The sequence below is a fragment of the Anolis sagrei genome, chromosome 2, assembly GCF_037176765.1.
Source record: "Anolis sagrei isolate rAnoSag1 chromosome 2, rAnoSag1.mat, whole genome shotgun sequence".
Classification (NCBI taxonomy): domain Eukaryota; kingdom Metazoa; phylum Chordata; class Lepidosauria; order Squamata; family Dactyloidae; genus Anolis; species Anolis sagrei.
This window is the reverse complement of record NC_090022.1, coordinates 32,152,144-32,176,799: the sequence shown is the minus strand read 5'-3', so window position 1 is coordinate 32,176,799 and position 24,656 is coordinate 32,152,144. Positions and strand designations below refer to the sequence as shown.

The following is a 24,656-nucleotide window of genomic DNA, read 5'->3' as shown; positions in this document are numbered from 1 at the left end:
GGATTCTCCTTCTCTGGATATCTTCAAAAAAGGCTGGACTGGGAATGCTTTAGCTGGAGATCCTTCATGAAATAGGGAGTTGGACTTGATGGTCCATGAAGCGCAATTCAACTGTATGATTCTATAACTCTGGAAATGGTTACAATGCTGGGAGCCTTTTCAATTCATAAAAAAAGTGAGCAAGCAAGTAGTTGAAGCCAAAGAGTGGCAAATTCAGTACAATAAATGGAAGTACTTTTTCATACCGATGTAGTGTTAACTATGGAATTCATTACCACAAGGCAGTTTTTACTTGGTGATCATTAATTCTCGTGTCACAATTTATTTTTAAAATGGCTGTAAATTGTCTTTCTGTAATTTATTATGATTATTATTTTTTTACCTTGCATCATCAATGTTTTTGGCATTTTATGCAGTAAAATAAAACAAAAGTAAAGTAAATGTCTTGAGTACAATTTAATTTTCGTTGATCCAGTGCGTTTCTACTATAAAATTTACAGATCCAATTTTATTGTACACTGTACAATAGAAATAATTTCAACAAAGCTAGTGCAATTTTATACTTGCTCCAAAAAAAGCTAACATAATTCAGTATTTGCCATGGGATTATCCTGCTATAATTCTAAATAATGCACAGAAAATTGATCAGTTGCCAGTGCTCCTTGAAGGACTTTTCCTAATAGAGCTGGTTTCTAAGGTCAGTAAATTTAATTAACCTTACTAATGCTTAGAGTTTATGGTTTTCTCCACTGTATTGGAAGTTTCAGTTGGCCTGAACATAACTAATACAGAGGGAAGATGAAATGATGTGTTTTGCAAAAAAGAGAAACTGATCACAATTGACCGTTTCTGTAAAGATTATGAACATAATTTAAAATCCAGAACATAGTAGCTTTTGTTAGTTAAATATGCCAGAAGAAATGTTAAGTGTTGTAATGTAAAAGGGCTTAATCCAAAATGTATATCACAGATGTGTTCATCTGCCTTCTTGCTGTACATAAAGAGCTAAAGTAGTGGAATGAAGCCAAATTCAAAGCTATACTCAAACCAGAAATGTACTGTATAATTTTGAGACAGTCACTCAATTTTAGATCCAGAACATAGCTTTTCTTAGTTAAATGCGCTGGAAAAAATGTTGTACTGTAAAAGGGCTTACCCTTATAAAATGATTATAAAAACACATGTATGTGTATCTTTTTAAAAGGGTCGAATAAAGTACATAGCAAATACTATTACAATATATTTCCTGTTTGTAGAGTCTGGTCTCCTGGTATCCACGTCATCTAAAATCAGATGGACAGTTGTGCTTTCTACCAAGGAAATAAGATCTATTGTTTATTATAATCCTTTTCAACTGATATTGAAGACTGCATCAATCAGACAAGGTTTTATTATTTGCTGAAGAGAATATTATTCTAGCTGTTCTTGAAAAAGCTTATTTTTCATTTAGAAAAAAAATATTTTAGGGTTGCTAAAGTTTTTGTTAAGAATGGCTGGAAAAAAACCCACAACAAATGTGATGATAGGATAAACTAGGGTTTCAAGGAAAGATTATTCCTCCAAGTTTTGAACTGCAGTTTAATTTGCAGATGGTATGGCCAGCTTGGAACCCATACAATTCGTAGAAAATAAGAATCTTTCTAGTCATTGTTTCTTGACTTAATGGTTCTTTCCTGAAAACTTATATATGTGATTATATGTGTTATCTAACACCTTACCCATGTCTTTTTCATTGGATTATTGACCACAGAGAACTATCAATAGCAGGTCTTCACAACATGTGGATCTCCAGGTGTTTGGGACTCCAATTCCCAGAAGCCCTAGCCAGCTGGTCCAGTACTCAGGATTTCTGGGAGCTGAAGCCCAAAACACCTGAAGGGTCACAGGTTGTGTGGGGTTGTTCTATAGGCATTCACCTGAAAACTGTAGAAGTCCCCTGTTGACTATCCTCAAAGTAGGAAGATATGGGGTGGAGAGAGCAGAGCTAACAACCCCCCACCCATGCTTATGTTGAACAGAGCTAATATTTATTCTGCATCCTCCTCACAATAAAAACATCACAAATCCTATCCAGCATTGATGGATGATCTGTTGCATCAAAAAATACAAATAATTTTGGGGGGCACTTTAAAGACTAGTACTTTTATTATGGTATATTGAGTGGACTTCATGTCTGAATTTTGAACGTGATGCAAATACTACCTATATTATAATTTTAAAATTAATACAAAAGTTGTCTTCTGCCACAATTTTATTTGAGTTCCTTCTTAGTTTAAATCTACTGTTTGCATTTATTTTGCCTGTGTGCCACTAACAACAGGAAGAAACATGCAGAAGGACTATAATAATCCTTCGTATTCTTAGAAAATAAAGAACTCTTACTATCAAGCTGTGAGTCTAATAGTCTTAATGCAGGATCAATGGGGTATAAGCCATTAGTGCCAGTGTTTCGGATTTTGAAGGAAACGCTTTATGGTTAGAAAGACGTGTTGTGATATCAAATCTAGAATAATTTTTTCCTTATTTGCTTTTATTCTCATTTTTTAGAGTGACTATGATAATGATTAATTTTTCTTGGTGTTCAACTTCTGTGAACATAAATATTGTTTCAAGAGAAGTTGCCGCAATTGATTTTGTCCATTGAAACATATTGTAACTCTGGAATCCAGTGCCTTTGGTTTTAATTGGCCTTTAGTCATAGTTAAAACAATGCTGTGTCATTATAGCTAATTTGGCTTTTAATTATATTGCCTGTGCTAACCCTGATTGGGGTTTAATACACACAGGTTTAATGACTCATTCATTTTCAATGTCCCTCTGAAACAAGTTGCTGATTAAGTTTTATAAACTTCAAATATTCTTTTGCTAATTTTTTGTGTAAAATCCAATTGTTACATGTCTAATAACATGACATAATGAGCTTGAAATTTTCCAGGAACAGCTGATTGCATAGACAAGTTGAAAGTTATACCCTGAGAGCAATTAAATAATTTGTGTCTCTGTCAGTCTACAGAAACTGACTAATTCACACAAACATAGACTAAGGAAGCAGTAATAATGTACAAATGCAAAAGCTGAGGCCCAAAGAAGGACTAGAGAACTTAAGAACATCTGGAGGATAATAAAGGCACAAGAAATCCAATACTTTGCATATGTCTATGATGCACAGGATTCTTTAATGCCACAAAGGTCATCTATGGCCCAACAAATCAATAGATGGATCCAAACTTCTGAAGGATAAAAAAATCAATTGCACTATGTTGGAAAGAACACTACCATGACCTCCTTAACTGCAGCTCCAATGTGGCCAGAGGTTCTTTTGCAAATCTTGCAAAAACAAACCAGGGATGAGCTTGCAGCACTGCCTAGTTTGGAGGAAGTCAGCAAAGCCATTGGTCAACTAAAAAATAACAAAGCCACTGGACCTGATGGGATCCCTGCTGAAATCTTTAAAGAGGGTGGACTTGAGCTGACACAACAACTCCACCCGCTTATTGAAAAAGTGTGGGTGACTGAGAAAATCCCAGCAGGCTTCAAGGATGCATGATGTTTCTGTTCTTCCAGACTTTGTGGTCACAATCCTTTGCACCAGCAGGAGCATTTTGTTCTGATGTATCCCCCCAGTTCTGGGATACATCAGAACAAAAACATGCAGTGGAACTTGTGTTGTTAAGTACTTTCAGTTCATACAGGTTCCTTGGTCATTGACATCTCTTTGGTGCTACTGGGGTGGCAGGGAGATGACAACTGGAAGTAGGGATGTTCCTTTGCAATTTATATAAAAGAAGTTTGGAATGCCATTACTTTAGAAAAGAAAGCAGGCCCATAGCAGGTGTCATAACTTCCAGAGCCAATAGACACTGAAGAGACTGAATGATGACTGGTCAAGTTGATATCATTTAGCTTTCTTCATCCACCTATTTTTGCAGAAATTAAAAAGTTGTAAAGGTAAAACTGCAAGTAAATGTAGAAGTAGCGCCAAGAAGGACAAACTGGCAGTAAGTGAGGCGCCTTTGTTAGGAGAAATCTTGCTTCTTTACATAAAACTATTGTATTTATAACTTCATCTGCAAAAATTGGTCATTATTTGAGATTTTCTGTCTCATATTGCAAAATAGCTCAGTTGGCTGGGATGGGAAGGGGGATCATTTGTTATTCCCATTGCCTCTGACAGAAAAAGGCCAGGCAGAGTTAAGGGCCATATGTTTCTCACCCTTGCTACAGGGGAATATGTGCCTGAAAGATTCCATTCAAAATAAACCTTGATACAGGAGCACAGGAAAAATAAGTGATTTGGGGTAGAATGGATGAACAGAAGAGTACAGGGTTCAAGAAGAAAAGAACACATCAAATACTGTATTTGATGCATTTACATATAGAGTCAACCACATATTCCAGAGCAGTGATTGCTCTGTCTATAGTGAGATAGGAAGTGAGTGGAGTTGGATCGATGATGCACCTAAGTTGGACTAGGAGACAACCTGGTTGAAATCCCTATGTAGTCAGGAAGTTTAGGAGGTGACTGTGGACCAGGTGGCAACTCCTTTTTAACCCACCTCTCTTCCCCAAACTTCCTATAAGGATGAAAGGTCTGGAAGATTATATTAAGATTTGTTAGTGCTCCACTTAAACATTCTCCACAACATTTGCTGCTACTAAAAATAATTGTGCCAGAGATCATTTTGTATATTCAACAGCACATACTTACAATTATTTTCCAGTTTTGTGTTCGACATACAAGGATGTAAGTAAGAGCCAGGTGTTCAAGGATTTTGGGGGGCAGAGTTTATGCATATTTTCCTTTAATGGTTGTAATGAATTTTTTCCTCCTACACAGTTGAAATTCCTTCTTCTACACAACCATTAAAAGGACAGGAGCCTTATCACTTATTTGCTCTGGCAACCTGAGAATGCAGTCTAAATGATTACATAGGACTAATAATGCCACTTATAAGTGAAGTAAGCAAGTTTAGACATTAATTCACTAGATGTCATGGATGGATGATATTTTTCTCAGATTTTGGAGGATTTAACAGCAGTGGCTGGGGGCGGGGAGGAAAGGATATTGGAAAACAAAGGAGTTTTCAGTTTATAAAAGAAAGAATAAGCACAGTTGGCTTTCACTTCAGACTTCAAGTTGGGACTCAATCTCAGCGCCTGTGTCTCCACAGGCAGAGCACAACGTTAGGAAGATTATATTCACTACTGTTAATCATCATAGCAGCAGAGTTGACCAATCCACTAATGTATTCAAGGCAAAGCAATTGACAGTGTTCCAAAATCCAACACATATTATAGTGTAAACATTCAGAATCAGCTCTTTGGGGATTCCTTGCTTTATCCTCTTTCATGAAATATGAAGGACAGAAGTAAGACAATCTCCTCCTCCTAACATTCTAGTATGAGCCAGATTAAGATTTCCCAGAGGAGAAGGAAGGAAAGACTTTTGCATTAGGAGGGGCAAAGTTTCTTCTCACACATAAATTCCCCAATGGCAAGTACATTCAGACCTTCTAGAAGGTTGCCAAAATGCAGGAAGAAAATACTGGCACTGAGAAGCATATGAAACAAATGAATGCAGACTTTTTTGATAGAGAGCAAGAGAACCACAATTCAAATAAAGATAATGCTCTATCACTATCAAGCTGGCAAATTTTCAAGGGAACTTTAGTTGGTAGATTAGGATAGTCATCCAGATGATTTAGGCTACAATTCTAATAATCCATTACTACTAGACATGCTGGAAGGGGATTGTGGGAAATGTTTAGAGGGAAGGCAGATCTCCTGTAGATCATGGGTTGAGGTAAGAAGAAGGAATCTTTAGGCAACTGGTTCCACAAGAAGCAGGGCCAATTCAGACCATGTGATTCCCTCTGCTTTCCTTCTTTATCTCTTTTAAGACTGTGTTTTAACACTCAACCTTTGTACTTGCACCAACGGAGACTTTTCATGTCTATATCTGGAAGCTGTTACATAGAAGGTTATTTCTGAAAGGCAACATATACACTTCAGCCCCAAGTCCTGATGCAATAGCACTCCAAGCATAAATGAATGTCTTGGAGATCTCATCATACTCATATGAAGGCAGTGCCCCTGCTGATAGGGGCAGATTTTATATAACAGAAGAATTCATACAAATTTAGACACTAAGTTGGGAAAACACTTTGAGCTTATTATGACTTTTGCTAAGTGGGCAAAGCTTCTGAGAGAGTTCACACATAGAGAACAGTAATTCAGAATGGCATCATTATCAAAATATTTATCCAGTTCTTGTAAATCAAAGACAAAACTTCTGAAAGAGCCGTTTTAGGTTTCCCTATCCACTGCTGGGTCCCATTTTTTGCAACAACTAGTAGGACTGGTCAAAACATAAAAGACACATTGTATAAAACTAAAGAAGCCTACCACATATGAATGCAATAGCCTTCTTCCACTATTATTCTCCTCTGGCTGGTACATAAATGCAAGCATTTTGATGCTGAAGGCGTACATAGCTGTCATGTCTAACAGACACTGGCTACATCCAATTATTTGCCCTACTTTAAAAGACCCATTTACTCAATGGGAACTTATTAATTTTATTAACTCAATGGATTTACTAGAGCTAAGAATAACAATCATAGTCGATCCCTCCATAAAATTATCCAATTTCCTTTCAAAGCTTTTGAACTGGTGGTTAACTGGAAACCTTGTAACATATGGAGGACTCAATTGTTGCTCTTGGGTTACTAGTACCCATTGATTCCTCTTGACCATGGTACTGACAGGGTCAAGAGGAGTCAATGGGTACCAGTAAACCAACAGACTGAGGGGCTGTCATAATGAATGGTTCCCTGGTTCAAGAAAGTTGCAGGTTTGGAAAACAATGTCCTTAACCTTGCTTGGATCATACTCTGCTCCTGAACTACTTACTCAGGTTAACTCTATGAATAGAAAAGATGGCATGGAAGCCCAAAAAACAAAGAGACCAGGACTTATCCAGAAGCCCAAGACCAGCTAACCTTGAGCTCTATCTCTGAGGAAAAATCCACATTCTTTATATCCTCCAAATTACTGGAAGGCAGCCCTTGAGAACTTCTCTAAAACTGAATTAGACTCAACGGGAGAAGAGGTTCACCCATTTTCAACCTACAGGATTATTTCACATTCTCCAAGGGGAAAAAAAGATTAAGTTTTGAGATCACGGTTGGAAAATGATTATATTCCTTTTTAATTGAGATGCACTACTTCAGAAATCAAATGAATAGGCAAAACAGTATTTACTGAGTAACTAGCAGGCAGCATGGGAGATAGACATTTTGAAGAGCTATTTTAGTAATACATTTCCCTGCTGCATGATACAGACAGAAGCTGCCTGGCTTTTGGTTAATGCAGTGATTTGGCAGACTGATGAAGCAAAGCCTTCTTTAAGTCAGTGCAAGTTTACAGATGTGTAGCTGATTATTTTGAATAATTAAATGGTGTCAGAACCAGCTGTGATGAATAGGACTGGGGTCTCAATTCATAAATAATTGAGGAGACGGCATTGCATTTGATCATCCCCATCAAATTCAACTCTCCCGAGGATAAATGTTTGTCCTGAATACCATCAACATTGTTAAATGCCTCAATATCCCTGTTCAGTCATCCAGCCAACAGTCAATTTAACTAAATCACTTTTAACACCTCGCACAGCCGCTGTCCTCATGAATACAAAATGCTTATGACTGGCACACCAGGGATGTTTATTCCCTGTTTTTTTTAATTTGGCATGGATTTTTAAAAATATAAAAACGGTGCAGTTATATCATAAAGCCTCTAACCAAAAGGAAGGAAGAATTTGCACAAAAGAGCCATGTTAAGGACAATGTTTGCAGCCTTATCTTTGTCATATACTGAGCCAAGGGGCCATGCAGGACCCAACCAGCAATTTTCTGTCGATATCGTGTTTGTAAATACAGCTGTCTTTTATGACTCAGTTGTGGCATTTTTAATACTTGGGTTATTACAGCATGTCAGGCCCCCAAACCACATTTCTCTCCTCTCTCGCCCTGGTGGAGATGGCACTACAGCTGCATGCTATTTTCAGCCCAGAAGGCTTGAAGATCCCGCCTTCCTGACAGTATTTTCAAAGCCCAATTGTGAACTGGCTGAAATAAAGGCATGGGGGGGGGGGGGGGGGGGGGAGGGGGGAGAGCAGTTAATATTGGCTTTTGCAATCATGCTTTCTGTGGATTAGAGCCCAAGTCTGACACAATTATTAAGCATGAAATAGTGTTTATAGAAGCCACAGGAGGCTGTAAACGCACACATGAGTCAGTTGTACAACCAGCTGCAAAACTGCAAGTGCTTCTGCGCTGAAGTTGTAAAAGCCCTTCGATCTCATGGTTCCTCCTCTTTTGGTCTCTAATTCCAAACAGTTTCCCCTGTTTTGTACTTATCTGGCACTACAGGAATCTGATTATGTCAATTCATTTGCTTTGGCTTTATCTGCACTGTTCAAGTTTTCTTTCCTCATGTCAGAAGCGATTTGAGAAACTGCAAGTCACTTCTGGCGTGAAAGAATTGGCTGTCTACAAGAACGTTGCCCAGGGGACGACGCTCGGATGTTTAATGTTTTACCATCCTTGTGGGAGGCTTCTCTCATGGGGAGCTGGAGCTGACAGAGGGAGCTCAACCTACTTTTGCCGGATTCAAACCACTGACCTGTTTGAAGGTCAGTGCCACTGGGGGCTCTACATTAATGTATTTCTCAGAGATCTATATATTTCAACTTTTTGCACTTCCAAAAGCATGGCTGAGGGTGGGACTGGGTGACCCCTGTGGTCTCTTCCAACTATGATTCTAGAGTAGTAAGCCTTCCCAATAACCATTTTCAACACAGTTTAAATCAACACAACTTTTTGGATTGACATGTATTTTATTTGTTCTAACCCCAGGCTACAATGCACCAAGATTTGAAAAAAAATCTTTAAAAACAGGTAACGAGGAAATAGTTTGCCTATATTGCTACTTTCTTTCCTCCTTAGTTTCCCATTACAAGGTTGATAATTCCAAGGAACCCCAATCTCTAAACACAGCCCTCAAAACATTATCACACACCAACTGTTCACAGCAGCCTTAAGGCAGCCTTCCTCTGTCCTTTCCACTTTTTTCTCAGCAGATCTAGAGGTGAATAAAGTTGCTTTTATGCAATGTTTTATGCCCACTTACCTGAAAAGCAGCCTCACTTATCTCTATAAGTCCCCCCCCCCCACCCCCGAACAGGCAAGTGGAGGTGTGGTAAGTGTCTTTCCTCTTTCTTGTATCAGGCCCAAGTAATGACAGAATCATGCACATGCAGTTTCTCCTTCCTCATCTAAGACTGCTTTCAAAACAGAATCTAAACCCTATGGAGAACATGTTTATGCTAAGGGCTCCTGAGAAAATCCTGAAAAATCAAAAGCTCCACATACCTCAAAGTCTTCTGAGAATCCATGCTGGTTGTTGGCATACAGTTCACCAATATGCTTAACAAACTGTTTGACAGGAACGGCTTCCATGTCATCTGCAAAATAAAAAAAGACATTCAGCTCTGTGGTTTCTATTTTCCATCAACAAATAATAATAATAAATAAACTTTATTTATACCCTGCCACCATCTCCCCCCTGGGGACTCGGGGTGGCTTACATGAGGCTAAGCCCAGACAACAAATTACAGCAGAATAAAACTGAAAACGCAAACAAACAACATCATAATTACATAAGCCAGGCATATTCCTTGTGAGGTTTGTAATACCATCTCTGTCTAATTTCAGTTTTCTAATCCTGACATAAAATTGATCCTCGGACTATATGACAGACAAATATTATTTTTCTAATGTGCCAGGAAGTGGTACCATCTTTGTCCCCACTGGCTACAACTACTCTTTTCCTGGAAAACGTTGGTAGACCAGCAGTCAATGGCTTGCAGTCAGACACCAGTCCACAATTTGAGTTGAATTAGTTTTGTTTACATTAACCAAAGATAACATGCATTCAGATAACACATAACTAAGTGGGTACTTAAAGTGGTCTAGCAATTACTTTAGACAATGGACTTCCATTCATAGGTGGACTGCAATTCTAAGTTGATATCACCACTAGTGAATGCTGATGAGAATGCCATCCAACAAAACCTGGGGAGTCACTCCTGTTTGAGGCTAACAGCTTTCATCATATGCCATGCCTTTTGCAGCTTTGCCAAGTTCTCATTTTGTTGATGCTACTGATATTGAAAAGTATTATTTTATGGCATTTATTTTGGGATAGAAGAAAGAGAATTGGTTCAGACAGAGGAACCACAGTATCCTTGTTTTGGTTGGTGAGGAACAGACTTTGGAACAGCTGATTTGGGTTACATGAATATATTGTATTGGTTGGGTTTACTTATCGGATGACAGAGGAATTACCAAGTATCTTCATGAGAATACTTTTTGGTATTGGTACTATATAATAGTAGGATAAATTATGCTTATATGGCATATGTATTTTACATATTTGGCTATATTTTATTACCAGAGAACAACCAAAAAGAAGCTACACATTAAAAACCCCAGTGAGGACTCTCCCATTGTGCTCAGTTGTACTGTATCTAATTTCTACTACTAAAACGAAAACAGAGCTGGATTAACCCATTTTGATAGGAAAACTGGATAGATGACCTAATCCATTGAAATATTCCTGTGGACTGCCAATTGTACAGTTATTGAGAATATGTTGTGGTTAATAGGAAATTGGTATTCCTTGAATTCTACAGTCTGAATAAAAATGACAGATGCCCTTGAATCTTCATGACAATACTGAATGATCTCTATCAAAGAAACTATTTCCTTGTCTTTCTGCTAAATATCACATACTATTTGCCTTTGAAATCTAGGGAAATCTTGAGCTTACACTTGCTAACAGACCTCTTCCTTAACATACATTTATTATCTCTTAATAATATGAGGAAGCATTCTTTCAAAAATTCAGACTGGAAAGAATACTTTCGTGTGATATGTCATATGATGTAATTTTGTCAAAATGGATGAAGGGTAAAATGTCTCCTGTAGAATTCTACCCAGACAACAATCAGAATTATTGCTCTATATATATCCATGCACACCAGTTTTATCGTATTTTTTGTTTTCCAAATTCATTATGTCACAAAACTATGATTTAGATACAAACAACAGAGAACAACATTACATGTAGACAACTCACTTCTGGTTGCTTTTTTCTTTAACTTTTCTCTGACCCATTCAACTAGCATAACATAAATGCACGAACAGAGGAAGGAGGCCACCTTGCCTCTCTCATCAGTGTCCTTTTCACCTGGAGAGTCAGATTATGGAGAAAAGAGCCTTCTCTACAAGTAGAGGCTCTCTGCAAGACACAACATATTGTTTCTTTTTGTGGATTGTAAGATAGACAACCTCACATTGCAAAGATTCTCATTTTCAGATGATCACACTCTTTTTCCAGATGAAAAGAAATTGTATCTCTGAAATACATGGGAATCAATTTAGACATTATTTCTATGTATTTCAGTGGGTTTACAAGCCTGGTTCCAACTCAATGACTATATTTTGGTACGCTTAGGAATCAGAGTCTCCTAGATACTCCCCAATTGTTTGTAATAGAAGTTGATAGTTGAAGACAGGTTACAAGTAGCCTTATAATTAAAGAATGGAGTCAAACTACCATGCTTAAACCAAATATATATATCTTCCAGACCCCAATTGTGTTCCAGAAATGATGTCCTTGTTCTCCAATTCAGATTTTCCTCTCTCTTTTCCTGTCTCTCTTCTTGGTTTGATCCATCTTGTCCTATGTGTCCTGGCCCATCCTGACCTACATATTCTGGCCCATCTTGTCCTACATGTTCTGGCCCATCTTGTTCTACGTGCTCTGGCCCATCATTTTCTTCTTCTCTTTCATCTTCATTTCTTACTAAACAACAAAAAATGGACCCAGACTTCGCTCCTGGTAAGTTGCCCATCCTGTCTTATCAATTTAACCAACAGGGAAAAGGTCAATGCTGACATTGAACACCACATAACATCACAATGAGATGATCTCAATATCACCCCTATCTTGACTGAACTGTAAGCAGAATAAGGACTTCATCAAATGGTTTTCCTCCTCCATTTTATCTACTTCAAAGACAGTTCAAAGACAGACTTTCACAAGTGACACAGGTGGTTGCTAATGAGACTCCATCTCTGCAGCATGGGAAACTATCTCCACACCATGTAAAATGGGAGCATTTCAAAACCGGGCACAAACTGACCCCATTCCATTGCATGCACACAAAAACACCTAAAATGGGTATCTGTCCATGGGATAGGAAGTGGTGGATTTCTCCACACTCAATTTTTTGAAGTGCCCCCCCTCCCCCCCCCCCCCCATGATCCTTCTGTGCATTAGTGGTTTAAAGATAGTATGGGTCCTATTGAAATATATGCTGATCTGCTCTAGAGGAGGGATTTAAAGTGATCCTATTGAAAAGACTGTTTTAAAACTGTGACAACTGCCAGCCTTTGTGATGGGAAATAAAGAGGATGGTTGAGCTAGAAAGGGGAGGAGGTGATCCTGTGTGATGGGGATGAGTAAATTCTCTGTCCCATCCAATGGAATGAAGTTCTAAGAAACACAGAACATGAACCAAATCATTTGCTGCTTGAAAAACTTTCTCCTTGAAAACATGGCATCTTCTCAAAAGTCCATGTTTTCAAATAGCTGTCACAGTGTAAAAGGGAAAAAAAGATAATGGGGAAATCTGGTAACACTTTTGAGATTAGCTCATTTATTTCACCAGGAGCTTTCATGAATATCAACCCACTTCTTCAGATACATTGAGAGTCTCAGCATGGGTAAGTGCTCAGTTATGTGACCTTGAGATTTAACATCACAATATTATGATTAAACATTCTGATCTATCAAATGTGACTGACTTTGACTTACAGAGTCTACACCTGAAACAAAAATACTGCCAATTCACATTCATTTTGTATTTTTCCCCTTTGCCTCCAAAAATAATCTAGGCAATTATTTCATATAGTCTGGCCATATCAGGAGCACTCTATCGTGGAAAAATATATCGTAAAACATAAGCAGATCATGAGAGTTCCACATCCCAACATGCAGTCATTGTCTGAAAGACATCATCTTATTCTTTGAAGGCATTTGATCTTCTTTGCTCACATATTCTAGAGAGCTCCTCAAATACGTAAGGCTAAGAGAGCATATAAGCAAAGTGCTTCTTCTTATCTAATGGCCACTGTGAATTTTATTTCTCATTTCATGATGAATGTGCTTCAGAGACCATAACTCTTTTACTCTACTGAAGAGATTAATGAAATCCTATACAAGCTAATTAGGAAACTTAACAGTTGCTCAGTGCATATTCCCATTTGAGCAATTAGCTTTTTCTTTGCTTAAAATCAGCCCAGCATTCATTTAGTGTCACAATGGGGGCAAAACCTATCAATTAGTAACAAGATTTAAGAAATGGAAGATCTTAAACAACATTTTATTTATTGTTATCTCCCTGCTGAATTATGGAGATATTTAAAGATGGGCTTAAAGCCAACCTTAAAAACTGTGGCATAAACACTGTGAACTGGAAAGCCTTAGCCCTTGAGCAATTTAACTGGAGGTCAGCTGTGACCAGCAGTGCTGCAGAATTAGAAGACGCACAGATGGAGGGCAAAAGGGAGAAACATGCCAAGAGGAAGGTGTGTCAAGCCAACCCTGACCGAGACTGCCTTCCACCTGGAAACCAATGTCCTCACTGTGGGAGAACATACAGATCAAATATAGGGTTCCACAGCCACCTATGGACCCACCGCCAAGACACTACACTTGGAGGACCATCATCCATGGGCTTGGCGGGATTGCCTTAGAAAGTACTGAATTATGAAATTTGTAGTTTTGTGAGATATTTAACTTTCTCCGTCAGGAATCTGGCACCACAACAAACTAGAAATCCCAAAATTCTATAGCATTGAGTTAAGGTGAATAAAAGTAGTGACAAACTACTATAATTCTACAGTGTGGCTGCACAAGATAGGATTAAAGTTGTGTTTAGCTGTAAATCAGCATATTTAATAGGAAAGGATATATCTGGATTACAAATAGGCAGTGTATTATGATGTATGGTTTAGAATAGCCTCTTCTCAGTAGCTGACAAAAACAACCCTTTTGGTGGGGTACAACATAGTTAAAACAGCAAGGTAAAACAAAGAACAATTAAAATCCATATAACAAGCACACACAGGTAAATTGCAGTTTAAAATTTACCAGTAAAATGCAGGTTAAAATACAGGTTGAATTTCACAAGATTTGGTGGGCCTGCCAGTCTTGTGTCTTAAATTCCGACCGCCTACAACTCACAAGTGATAACAACAGACACACTAATGTTCCATGTCATGTTCATTCACTGCTGCTAAATCTAGGTAATCTTCAAAGTGTTCCTTAATGAACACAAGCCCAGATTGGAAAGTGAATTACATCCCTTTCCTAATCTAAATTTATGCTGCACCAGTATGGCTTTGAAACTTTCACCAGTAAAATGATTTGTACTTATTTTATTTCTAGCAAGCTCATATGATGCCTATTAGAAAAGATCTCATTTCAAACATAAAAATTAAAATCTTTAAAACTAACTTTAACTGTGAAGACTTATTGTGGGCGCTTCTATGAATTTTTCTAAATGTTCTCTGAGAAAGCCTGCAATCCTTTCCCTTCTTTCTTTAGAGAAGGTCTGAGTTTCAAGTAAGGGCTTAAGAAACCTCACTTTCTGGGATCCTTTTCGTTCTAGTGGCTGCCTACCTCCCCACACTCAATGTGTAACCAGACAAAAACCCAAAGTAGCTGGTTTTTGACAGCCACTGTTCTGTTGCGGCTGGTAAAAAAATGGCGACAGAGCCCATGCCGTTACAATCTTGGGAACTCGCCGAAGACAAATGTCCAAAACGAATCCGTGCACAAGCCTAGTCATTAGACTTACAGTATCATTTTGGAAATGCAAAAAGCACAACAATAAAAAGCTGTGGCATCTGAATGTCTAATACTTTATTTCTGTGGACCGTAGATGACTGAAGACATCCTGAAGACTAACAAATAGCATATATTTTCATGAACAAGAGTCAATGAAATGCAAAATTTAAACATTAAATGTATACATGGTATATAAGACAAGTTAGTGCATATATTCCCAGGCATATGAAAACATGTATGACTCTTAGCTACCAACAGCGAGGGACAGACTGCTGTCACTCAGAATGTTCATCTGTTAAAACTATAATATATTGTATAGTGAATTTATATACCAACATTTGGACAGTGCTGGTTCTACTACATTCCAACTATCGTCTGAAAGACCAACTATGTTGTTGTTGATTATATGCCAGGAAAATGTGAATTAAGATCAAACTTCAACAAAATATGCTCATGTTAGTGTGTACTGCGTTGGAGCTGCTGCCTAGAGTGAAGTCTAGGAAAAGTTACCACGAGAAAGGCAAATGCATTTAAATCCTACCAAAAACAGTAAGACTTCAAACCACTGTGAAATATTTAACAGCGCTATTTTGCACATGTCTTTAGGACTGTGGTTATAATGCTATATGTGATTCTTATTGGTCCTTATCTGCATGACCCACAGGCTTCTTTTGCAAGAACAGGTAGATCAAAAAGAAAAAAAGACGAGTGGTGATTGGTCACTTTACTTTCATCAAGATGTAATCTAATATAGTTCTATGCCAACAGACCTAAAAGAAGGAGATGTTAAATACAAATACAATGTAGATGGAATTAAGTCTGAGTACATAAAATGGGCCATTCCATCTTTATATTATAAAGTAGTAGACATTATATAGGTCAAACCTCTTGAATGTGCAAAACAGAAATGGGATAACTTCATGAACAATGCAAAATAACCTCACGGGGGAAATATTTCATTAAAACATAATCTTCAACTGAAAGAAACTCCCAGAACAGTTTGCAAAATGAAAAGGTTTGGCCAGAAAATCTTTGGCATGAAAAGGCACTAGATCCATTTTTTACTTTTCTCAGCATGGGATATGAAGTAATAATGATGCATGCAGATGAGACATCTATGCATTAGTTTCAAAGTTAAAAGCTGGAAATCAATGGAAATTGTCAAATCACACTCAGATTGAGGGACAGTTCCGGATGAGTGTTTTCCTTAGGGGCTAAAACTATTTGAGGGAAGTTGGAGGAAAAGGAGGCAAACCAACATCAAATAGAAGAAAGTGGATTGATCAATGTTCTCATCTGCTGTTGTCAGCTTGGACAGCACTCAGATAGTGAAATATTGGAACTATTAAAGTGGAATATTGGGAATACTGGAACATGCATGGATTCAGACCTCAGCACACTACTCAAAGTGGAAGCTGGAAATAATCAGTTGTCAGTTATATGTTAAGCACCTGTAAATGATTTATATGCCCCAATAATAGAGGATTGCAACTTAATGAGTGATAATTGCTCTTTATGCAGTGTAAAATATTCATTTAGTTGGTTTTATACAGTATGTTTCAAAAAGATGAACCTGATTTGAAATCATTATATCTCTGCAACCACAAACCAGCCATGAATGACACCCATGCCACTTATAAGGGTGGAGCATAGAGTTTCAACAGATCACCGCTAGATGCCTTTCCCAGTGCCCAAACAGCCACTAGCCTCAGTCATTCATAAGATGGAAACCCCTCAACATAAGGACTAATGAGATCTTCTCAATTTGTGGAGTTATTTTTAGATGTGTTTCTGACTCAAAATGGTTAGTAAAACTTGATACCTCGTTGAACTATTTGTAACTTATTGTGTAACTGTAGCATGTTGCCATCATGAAATATTTTGCTTAGAAATTGGGTCCATTATTTTGAAACACCCTGAAGTTATGGATACAGAACCTCACTATATGATATAGGAGGAGGATCACATGTTTCTTATGCTGGCTCAAGATGTGGCTCACACCCTGTTGCAGGGATTACATGTTTCTGCCCCCATCCTACCCCTAAGATGGGGAGGAGGACTGTGTACTTTGTACCACAGGCAGCTGTGTCGTTGCATTCAGATCTTTCTTGAACCCCCCCCCCCCCCCCCGCCCCCGGCCTAAAATGAAATATTCTGGTTTTCCCTAAGTTAGCGAAAAGCACTACCATTTTAAAAATGGCAACTATGTTGTTCATTTGTTCAGTCATTTCCGACTCTTCATGACCTCATGGACCAGCCCACGCCAGAGCTCCCTGTCAGTTGTCACCACCCCAGCTCCTTCAAGGTCAAGAAAGTCACTTCAAGGATACCATCCATCCATCTTGCCCTTGGTCGGCCCCTCTTCCTTTTTCCTTCCATTTTCCCCAGCATCATTGTCTTCTCTAAGCTTTCCTTTCTTCTCATGATGTGGCCAAAGTACTTCATCTTGGCCTCTACTATTCTTCCCTCCAATGAGCAGTCAGGCTTTATTTCTTGAAGTATGGACTGGTTGGATCTTTTCACTGTCCAAGACACTCTCAGCACTTTCCTCCAGCACCACAGTTCAAAAGCATCTATCTTCCTTCGCTCAGCCTTCCCTATGATCCAGCTCTCACATCCATAGGTGACTATGGGGAATACTATTGCTTTAACTATGCGGATCTTCATTGCCAGTGTGATGTCTCTACTCTTCACTACTTTTTCAAGATTGGTCATTGCTCTCAGCCCAAGAAGTAAGCGTCTCCGGATTTCCTGGCTGCAGTCTGCATCTGCAGTAATCTTTGCACCTAGAAATACAAAGTCTGTCATGTCCTCCACGTTTTCTCCCTCTATTTCCCAGTTGTTAATCATTCTTGTTGCCATAATCTTGGTTTTTTGATGTTTGGCTACAACCCAGCTTTTGCGCTTTCTTTTTTCACCTTGATTAGAAGGCTCCTCAGCTCCTCTTCGCTTTCGGCCATCAAAGTGGTGTCATCTGCATATCTAAGGTTGTTAATGTTTCTTCCAGCAATTTTCACCCCAGCTTTACTTTTGTCAAGCCCCGCACATTGTATGATGTGTTCTGCATACAAGTTGAATAAGTTGGGGGAAGAGTATACAACCCTGCAGTACACCTTTCCCAATCTTGAACCAGTCTGTTAGAATCATAGAATCATAGAGTTGGAAAAAAACCTCATGGGCCATCCAGTCCAACCCCCTGCCAAGAAGCAGGAATATTGCATTCAAAGCACCCCTGACAGATGGCCATCCAGCCTCTGTTTAAAAACCTCCAAAGGAGGCTCCACCACACTCCAGGGCAGAGAGTTCCACTGCTGAATGGCTCTCACAGTCAGGAAGTTCTTCCTAATGTTCAGATGGAATCTCCTTTCTTGTAGTTTGAAGCCATTGTTCCGCATCCTAGTCTCCAAGGAAGCAGAAACAAGCTTGCTCCCTCCTCCCTGTGACTTCCTCTCACATATTTATACATGTTGTTCCATGGTCAGTTCTTACTGTTGCTACTTGGTCCTTATGCAGATTTCTCAGGAGAGAGATAAGGTGATTTGGTATGCCCATACCACAACTATGGCAACTATAATGATCACTATAATGGCAACTATTATGATCACTAATAAGAGATGTTCAAAGACACACGATCATCAGCAGCCCAGCTCTGATCTTGCAGGTTTCAGGCAGTGGTTTTCCTGATTGAATCTATCAATCCAGAATATAGTTCTTCCTCTTCTCCTGTCATCTTCTACTTTTCCAAGAATCATTGCCTTTTCTAGTATGTCATCTCTTCTGACAGCATATCCAAAGTTCAACAGTCTCCATTTAGTCATTGTGGCTTCTAGGGAGAGTTCCTTGGTATCCTCAGAATTCTTCTCTAGCACTACATTTTACATGAGTTGATTTTCTTCCTATTAGTAGGGGTCCTCAAACTAAGGCCCGGGGGCCGGATTCGGCCCTCCAAGGTCATTTACCCGGCCCTCGCTCAGGATCAACCTAAGTCTGAAACAACTTGAAAGCACACAACAATTACAACAATCCTATCTCATCAGCCAAAAGTAGGCCCACACTTCTCATTGAAATACTAATAATTTTATATTTGTTAAAATTGTTCTTCATTTTAATTATTGTATTGTTTTTAAGAGGTTTTTTTTGCACTACAAATAAGAGATGTGCAGTGTGCATAGGAATTCATTCATGTTTTCAAATTATAATTATAATCCGGCCCTCCAACAGTTTGAGGGACTGTGACCTGGCCCTCTGTTTAAAAAGTTTGAGGACCCCTGCTATTAGCTATGTTCACAACCACACACGAGATGCAGAGCCAGCCTTAAGAAATGGGGCTAAAAAGTAGAGTCCACAACATGCGAGTGTGGAGAAGAGCAAACCACAGACCACCTATTACAATGCAGTCTGAGCCCTGCCACATGCACAGTGGAGGACCTTCTTATAGCAACACCAGAGGCACTCCAAGTGGCTAGCCACTGGTCAAAGGACATTGAATATAATGCAAAGTTTTTAAACTTTGTAGTTTTTAAAAATACATTACAACTGTACTCTTGGTTCGCTTCTGATACAATAAATAAACAAATAAACAACCATACAATGGCATGGACAAGCCTAACTTTGCATTCAATTAAATATCTTGATACTTCAGAATTTTCTTTAGCTTTCACAGCTGCACTCCCAAATCCTAGTGTTCTTCTGAATTTTTGACTGCAGTCTCCATTCTGATTAATGACTGAGCCAAGGTATGGAAAATCTTGAACTGTTTCAATGCCATCACTGTTTACTTTAAAGTTACGTATATAATCTGTTATTATTATTTTAGCTTCTCCATTTTCAGTTGTAAACTTGGCTTTGCACTTTCTTCCTTCACTTCCTTTAGTAATCGTTCCATGTCTTTGCTATTTTCTGCTAGTTGCATACTGTCATCTGTATCTCTTAAATTGTTGATGTTCCTTCCCCCAATTTTCACACCTCCTTCCTCTGAATGTAATTATGCTCTATGTGTGATATACACGTTAAACAGATCACAGTCTTGTCTTTATTCCCATGCCAAGTGGAAAGCATTCAGTTTCTCCATATTCTGTTCTAACCTTTTATCTTGACTACATGAAAATGAAATGTGGCACGTCCATTCCTTTAAGGGTGATCCATAGTTTTTCCATGAGCTATACAATCAAAGGCTTTGCTATAATATATAAAGCACAGGCAGATCGTCTTTTAAAATTCTTTAGTGTGCTCAACTAGAATAATAAAATCATAGAATCATGAAGTTAGAAGAGACTTCATGGGCCATCTAGTCCAACCCCCTGCCATGCAGGAAAAGCACAACACATCTTTGCAGTATGAACCTTAGTGCCTCTTCCTTTTCTGAACGCAGCTTGGACATTGGGCATCTCTCATTTCATGTATGGTAAGTCTTTGCTGTAGAAATTTGAGTATCACTCTGCTTGCATGGGAAAGTAATGCAATGGCCCTAACTAATTACTATAAAAATAATTTCCAGACTGTTTCAAAAGTATCCCTGAGCTTTTATCACAGCACATGCACATCTTACTTTCTGTGCATAAAGCACACTGATCGGAGCACCAGCAAACTATTTTGCTTTGTTTTTTATAATGTAGATGGAAATTTTTATTATTATCTGATCTATTTCCATTTGTTTTGAAATTACAAATCTACAATGAAAAGGTGACAGGAACAAACAAAGAGGGATATGAAACAAAGAAAGCAAGAGGGAGCATGTGTATGTGTGTGTATGGGTGTGCATGCATAAAATGGTTGGCCCACTTAATATTGTTTAATAGGTCTGTCATGCAGGCACAGTTTTTCTCTTCCCCCAGGGGCATGATCCCAGATGAGACTTATGCTTTTTTGATTTATATTGTGTGTAATAGCTGGAGGGCCAACTGAGCTAATGATCCTGTCTGTGCCCCCTTGTTTCTTTAGATTGCAAAGTAGAGATAGTTATGAATTGTAATTAGGAGTCTGAGCTCCAGAACAGAATGTGCATAGATTAGTGCATGCCTATAGGTTATTTAGTTTCATGCCCAACAATGAAATAGTACATTGAAAGTAAAGCAGCTAGGTTATTAGATAATTTTTGCATTTGTGGCCTACTGAAATTCTATTACATTGCCAAGCATCCTGGGGCTTCCAAGGATTTTGGAAAGCTCCCACTGAGCTGGTTTTTATTTATTTTTAAAGATAAATTCAAAAGTATTTCACACTTTTAGGTAAACGGGCTCAAATTGTCCCCACTGTGGCTGTACAACTGAACAAAATTAGGTTCACTCTGTTCAATGAAATAGATGTACAGCTCCACAGGGACACATTTAACTATCCATTTAAAATTACTGCCTAGGGTATCACCAGCTAATAAGGTTACTTTAAGGAACTAGCATATTTTAAAATGTCATTTATACTTTTCTTCCGGATTCAATAAAGAGTAGATGATTTCCTCACGCTTTCTGGCTATCTCCAAAGTTCAAAAGAGGCATCGTTTTATCAACATGGTATGAGAATCAAAGAAAAGATTTTTTCCCATTTAACCTTTAAAAGGGCTTTGCAGCAAAACAGCCATATAGGAGTTAAAACTGACGGGCAGGCAGGTGCGAAGAGCACTCAGCAAATTGCTCAGGGGAATGGGATTTGAAGTTATTTCAGGTCTGGTGGGGAAGCCTGCAAAAGGCTCCAGGCAGAAGTCAGGGCTATTCTATTAGGTCAAGAAGAGGTTGTGTGCAGGCACATGCTCATTACTCTATTGATATCTATATATTTATATGCACATTTCTGAACTTCCAGTTTTAAGGAGCTATCTTGTCATTCATTCATTCATTCATTATTTGATTCATTTACAAGCATCAGTTCTGTATTTTAACATTTCCATACCACTCAGTACATCTGAAGAAGTGGACTCAAATCTATCAAAACCCAAACTAAAATAAATAATTTAGGCCAAAAGGTAATGCTAGAGTCCTTCTCCAAGAGAAAACGACCAAGAAGAACAAAGGTCTGGAAACCAAGCATTAAGAGAAACAATTTAGGGAGCTGGTTATGTTTAGTTTGGAGAAAAGACTGAGAGGTGACATGGCAACTATCCTTAAATATCTGAAGGGGTATCATGAAGAAGATGGAGCAAACTAGTTTTCTGCTGCTCTAGAAACTAAAATGGAAAGCAATGGATTCAAATTACAAGAAAAGAGATTCCATCAAAACATCAGAAAAAAGTATACTATAAAAGTCGCTCAGAAGTAGAACATATTGCCTCAGAGGATGGTAGACTCTATTTCCGGAGGTCTTTAAACAGAGGTTGGTTGGGCATCCTTCAGGATTGCTTTAGTTGTGCATTTCTGTACAACTAGAGACTCAAGACTAGATGGCCCTTGTGGTCCCTTCCCATTCTAAGAAATCAATATAAATGACAACAACACCAGGGAAGGAGAGGCAAGATTAGGGAGAAAAGAATGGGAAAGAGGAAACATACACTTTACCTGCTGAACTACAACTCTCATCACAACCCACAATTTTCTATGGTGGCTAGGGACTATGGAAGTTGAAGTTGGAAAGCTATAGTTTTCCCTTTCTGATGTAGACAAACACTGTTACACACATAGAATCATAGAATCAAAGAGTTGGAAGAGACCTCATGGGCCATCCAGTCCAACCCCCTGCCAAGAAGCAGGAATATTGCATTCAAATCACCCCTGACAGATGGCCATCCAGCCTCTGTTTAAAAGCTTCTAAAGAAGGAGCTTCCATCACACTCCGGGGCAGTGAGTTCCACTGCTGAACGACTCTCACAGTCAGGAAGTTCTTGACTGTGCTGCATCTACATCCCAAGCTGCATCTACACTGCCAAATAATGCAGTTTAACTGCAGTGAACTGGAGGATATGAGTCTACACTGCCATATAATCCAGTTCAATGCAGTTAAAACTGCATTCTGAAACTGCATTACATGGCAGTGTAGATCCAGCCCAGGTGTCACAAATGGTATGGCAGCCTTCCTCAATCTGAGTCATCCCAAATGCACTAGGCTAGGACTCCCCAGTTATAGGGAACTCTGACACGATGGTGCTAATTGGATAGTGCTTGTTAAGGAAAGCTGTGTCAGAACAGTTTATTGGTAGACTTTTTCTGCAGACAATCCTATAAGGCAGACTGAACTTCAATTAGGGATAGAGCTAATAGAACCATTCCTGGAAAAGAGATATTTAACACATTTCAAGGGACTTTCCCTGTCTATATGTAGAAAAAAATCACTTCATAAATGTCATCACATGATTATCAGGGAGAACAACAACTGAGAGAGTCATGGTTCTTTAGACCATACAAAAGAAGCCTAAAGTTGTCTCCTTTTATTTTACACAGTCTTGTAATACCATATTTTACTTGGACTCATGTCTTACACATAAACTCAGAGTGGTTATACTTGTTAAGCTTAAAACAGAGTCAGAAAGAAAACAAAAGTAAACAACAGCATTGTTTTAGCAGGAGAGCAAGAGTTTTGCATGACAGACATCCAAGGTTTAATCTTAACATCATCACAGACAGGCATGTAGCCTGGTCCCAGACCTCCGGAACATGGTGGTTCACGAAAAGGCCTTATTGGTGCATTATTTAAACTGTTATGTTTATTCATATCATGATCTGATCACCATACTCAATATATCCCATATCCCCCCCCCCCCCGAAATGAAATCCTGGCTACGGGCCTGATCACAGATTTACAAAGTCTTCTCAAAGATTTCAGAGGAGACTATCTGTAAAAGCCTCCTGCCTGACACTTGGAGAGCAGTTGCTGGCCATTGAAGACAATATTGAGCAACACTGATTGATCAGTAGCCCCAAACAGCGGAAGACAACTTCCCATGTTTCCATGTATCTATGAAAGATCCCACTCAGTCCTCAAATCAGGTTTCTACCTGGTTTGCACAAAGAAATTAAATGTCATTGCCACTGAATTTTGCCATTGATTATGCTGTGAACCACTTTGAGTCCCCCAGGGGTGGGAAAAGTGGCATATAAATGCAATAAATAAATAAAATGAAAGAAATATAATTACATTGTGATAGCCTTTATAGGCTTCCTTCCTAAGAGGTCTTGAGATATTGCCAGAAGGAGTAAAAAGCAATCCTCTCAGCCTTTGGGGTTCTACTTATTTTGAAAATCAGCTCCCCCAAATCCTAGCCTATCAGTCATATTAGCTGAGATTTCTGGGAACTGAAATACAAAACTCTGGAGGGTCAAAGGTTGAGAACTTTTGCAGGGCAGAATGCTCAATTTTTCACATTTACTGTTGAAAGCAGTTCGATATAGGCTAGAGTTCTCCTGGGGAGAACAATATTGACAATTGTATGGCAGATTATGAGAGAGCCAGCATGGAGTAGTGGTTTGAACATTTCATTATAGCTCTTGACACTAGGGTTCAGATTCCCGCTCAGCCATTGAAACCCACTGGATGACCTTAGGGAAGTCACACTCACTCAGCTTCAGAAGAAGACAATGGCAAACCTGCTTATGAACAAATATTTCGAAGAAAACCCTGTGACAGGCTTAAGGTCATCATACATTAGAAATGGTTTGAAGGCACAAACAAAGGACAGATGATGCATAGCTCTGATAATTATAGTTTCTAAAACCAAACCAAATCTACTCCAATTGAGACTCTTAGCATTTTTG

General features: G+C 38.7%; 1 protein-coding gene across 4 annotated transcripts in view; it reads right to left on the bottom strand.

The window, feature by feature from the left end:
- The window catches only part of PTPRG (protein tyrosine phosphatase receptor type G), a 713,496-nt gene that overhangs the window by 26,771 nt on the left and 662,069 nt on the right, over positions 1–24,656 (bottom strand). For all 4 annotated transcript variants that reach the window (XM_060766453.2, XM_060766454.2, XM_060766455.2 and 1 more), the window contains one exon: positions 9,435–9,526. In XM_060766453.2, the coding sequence (XP_060622436.2) occupies positions 9,435–9,526 (92 nt within the window). The remainder of the gene's footprint in view (positions 1–9,434; positions 9,527–24,656) is intronic.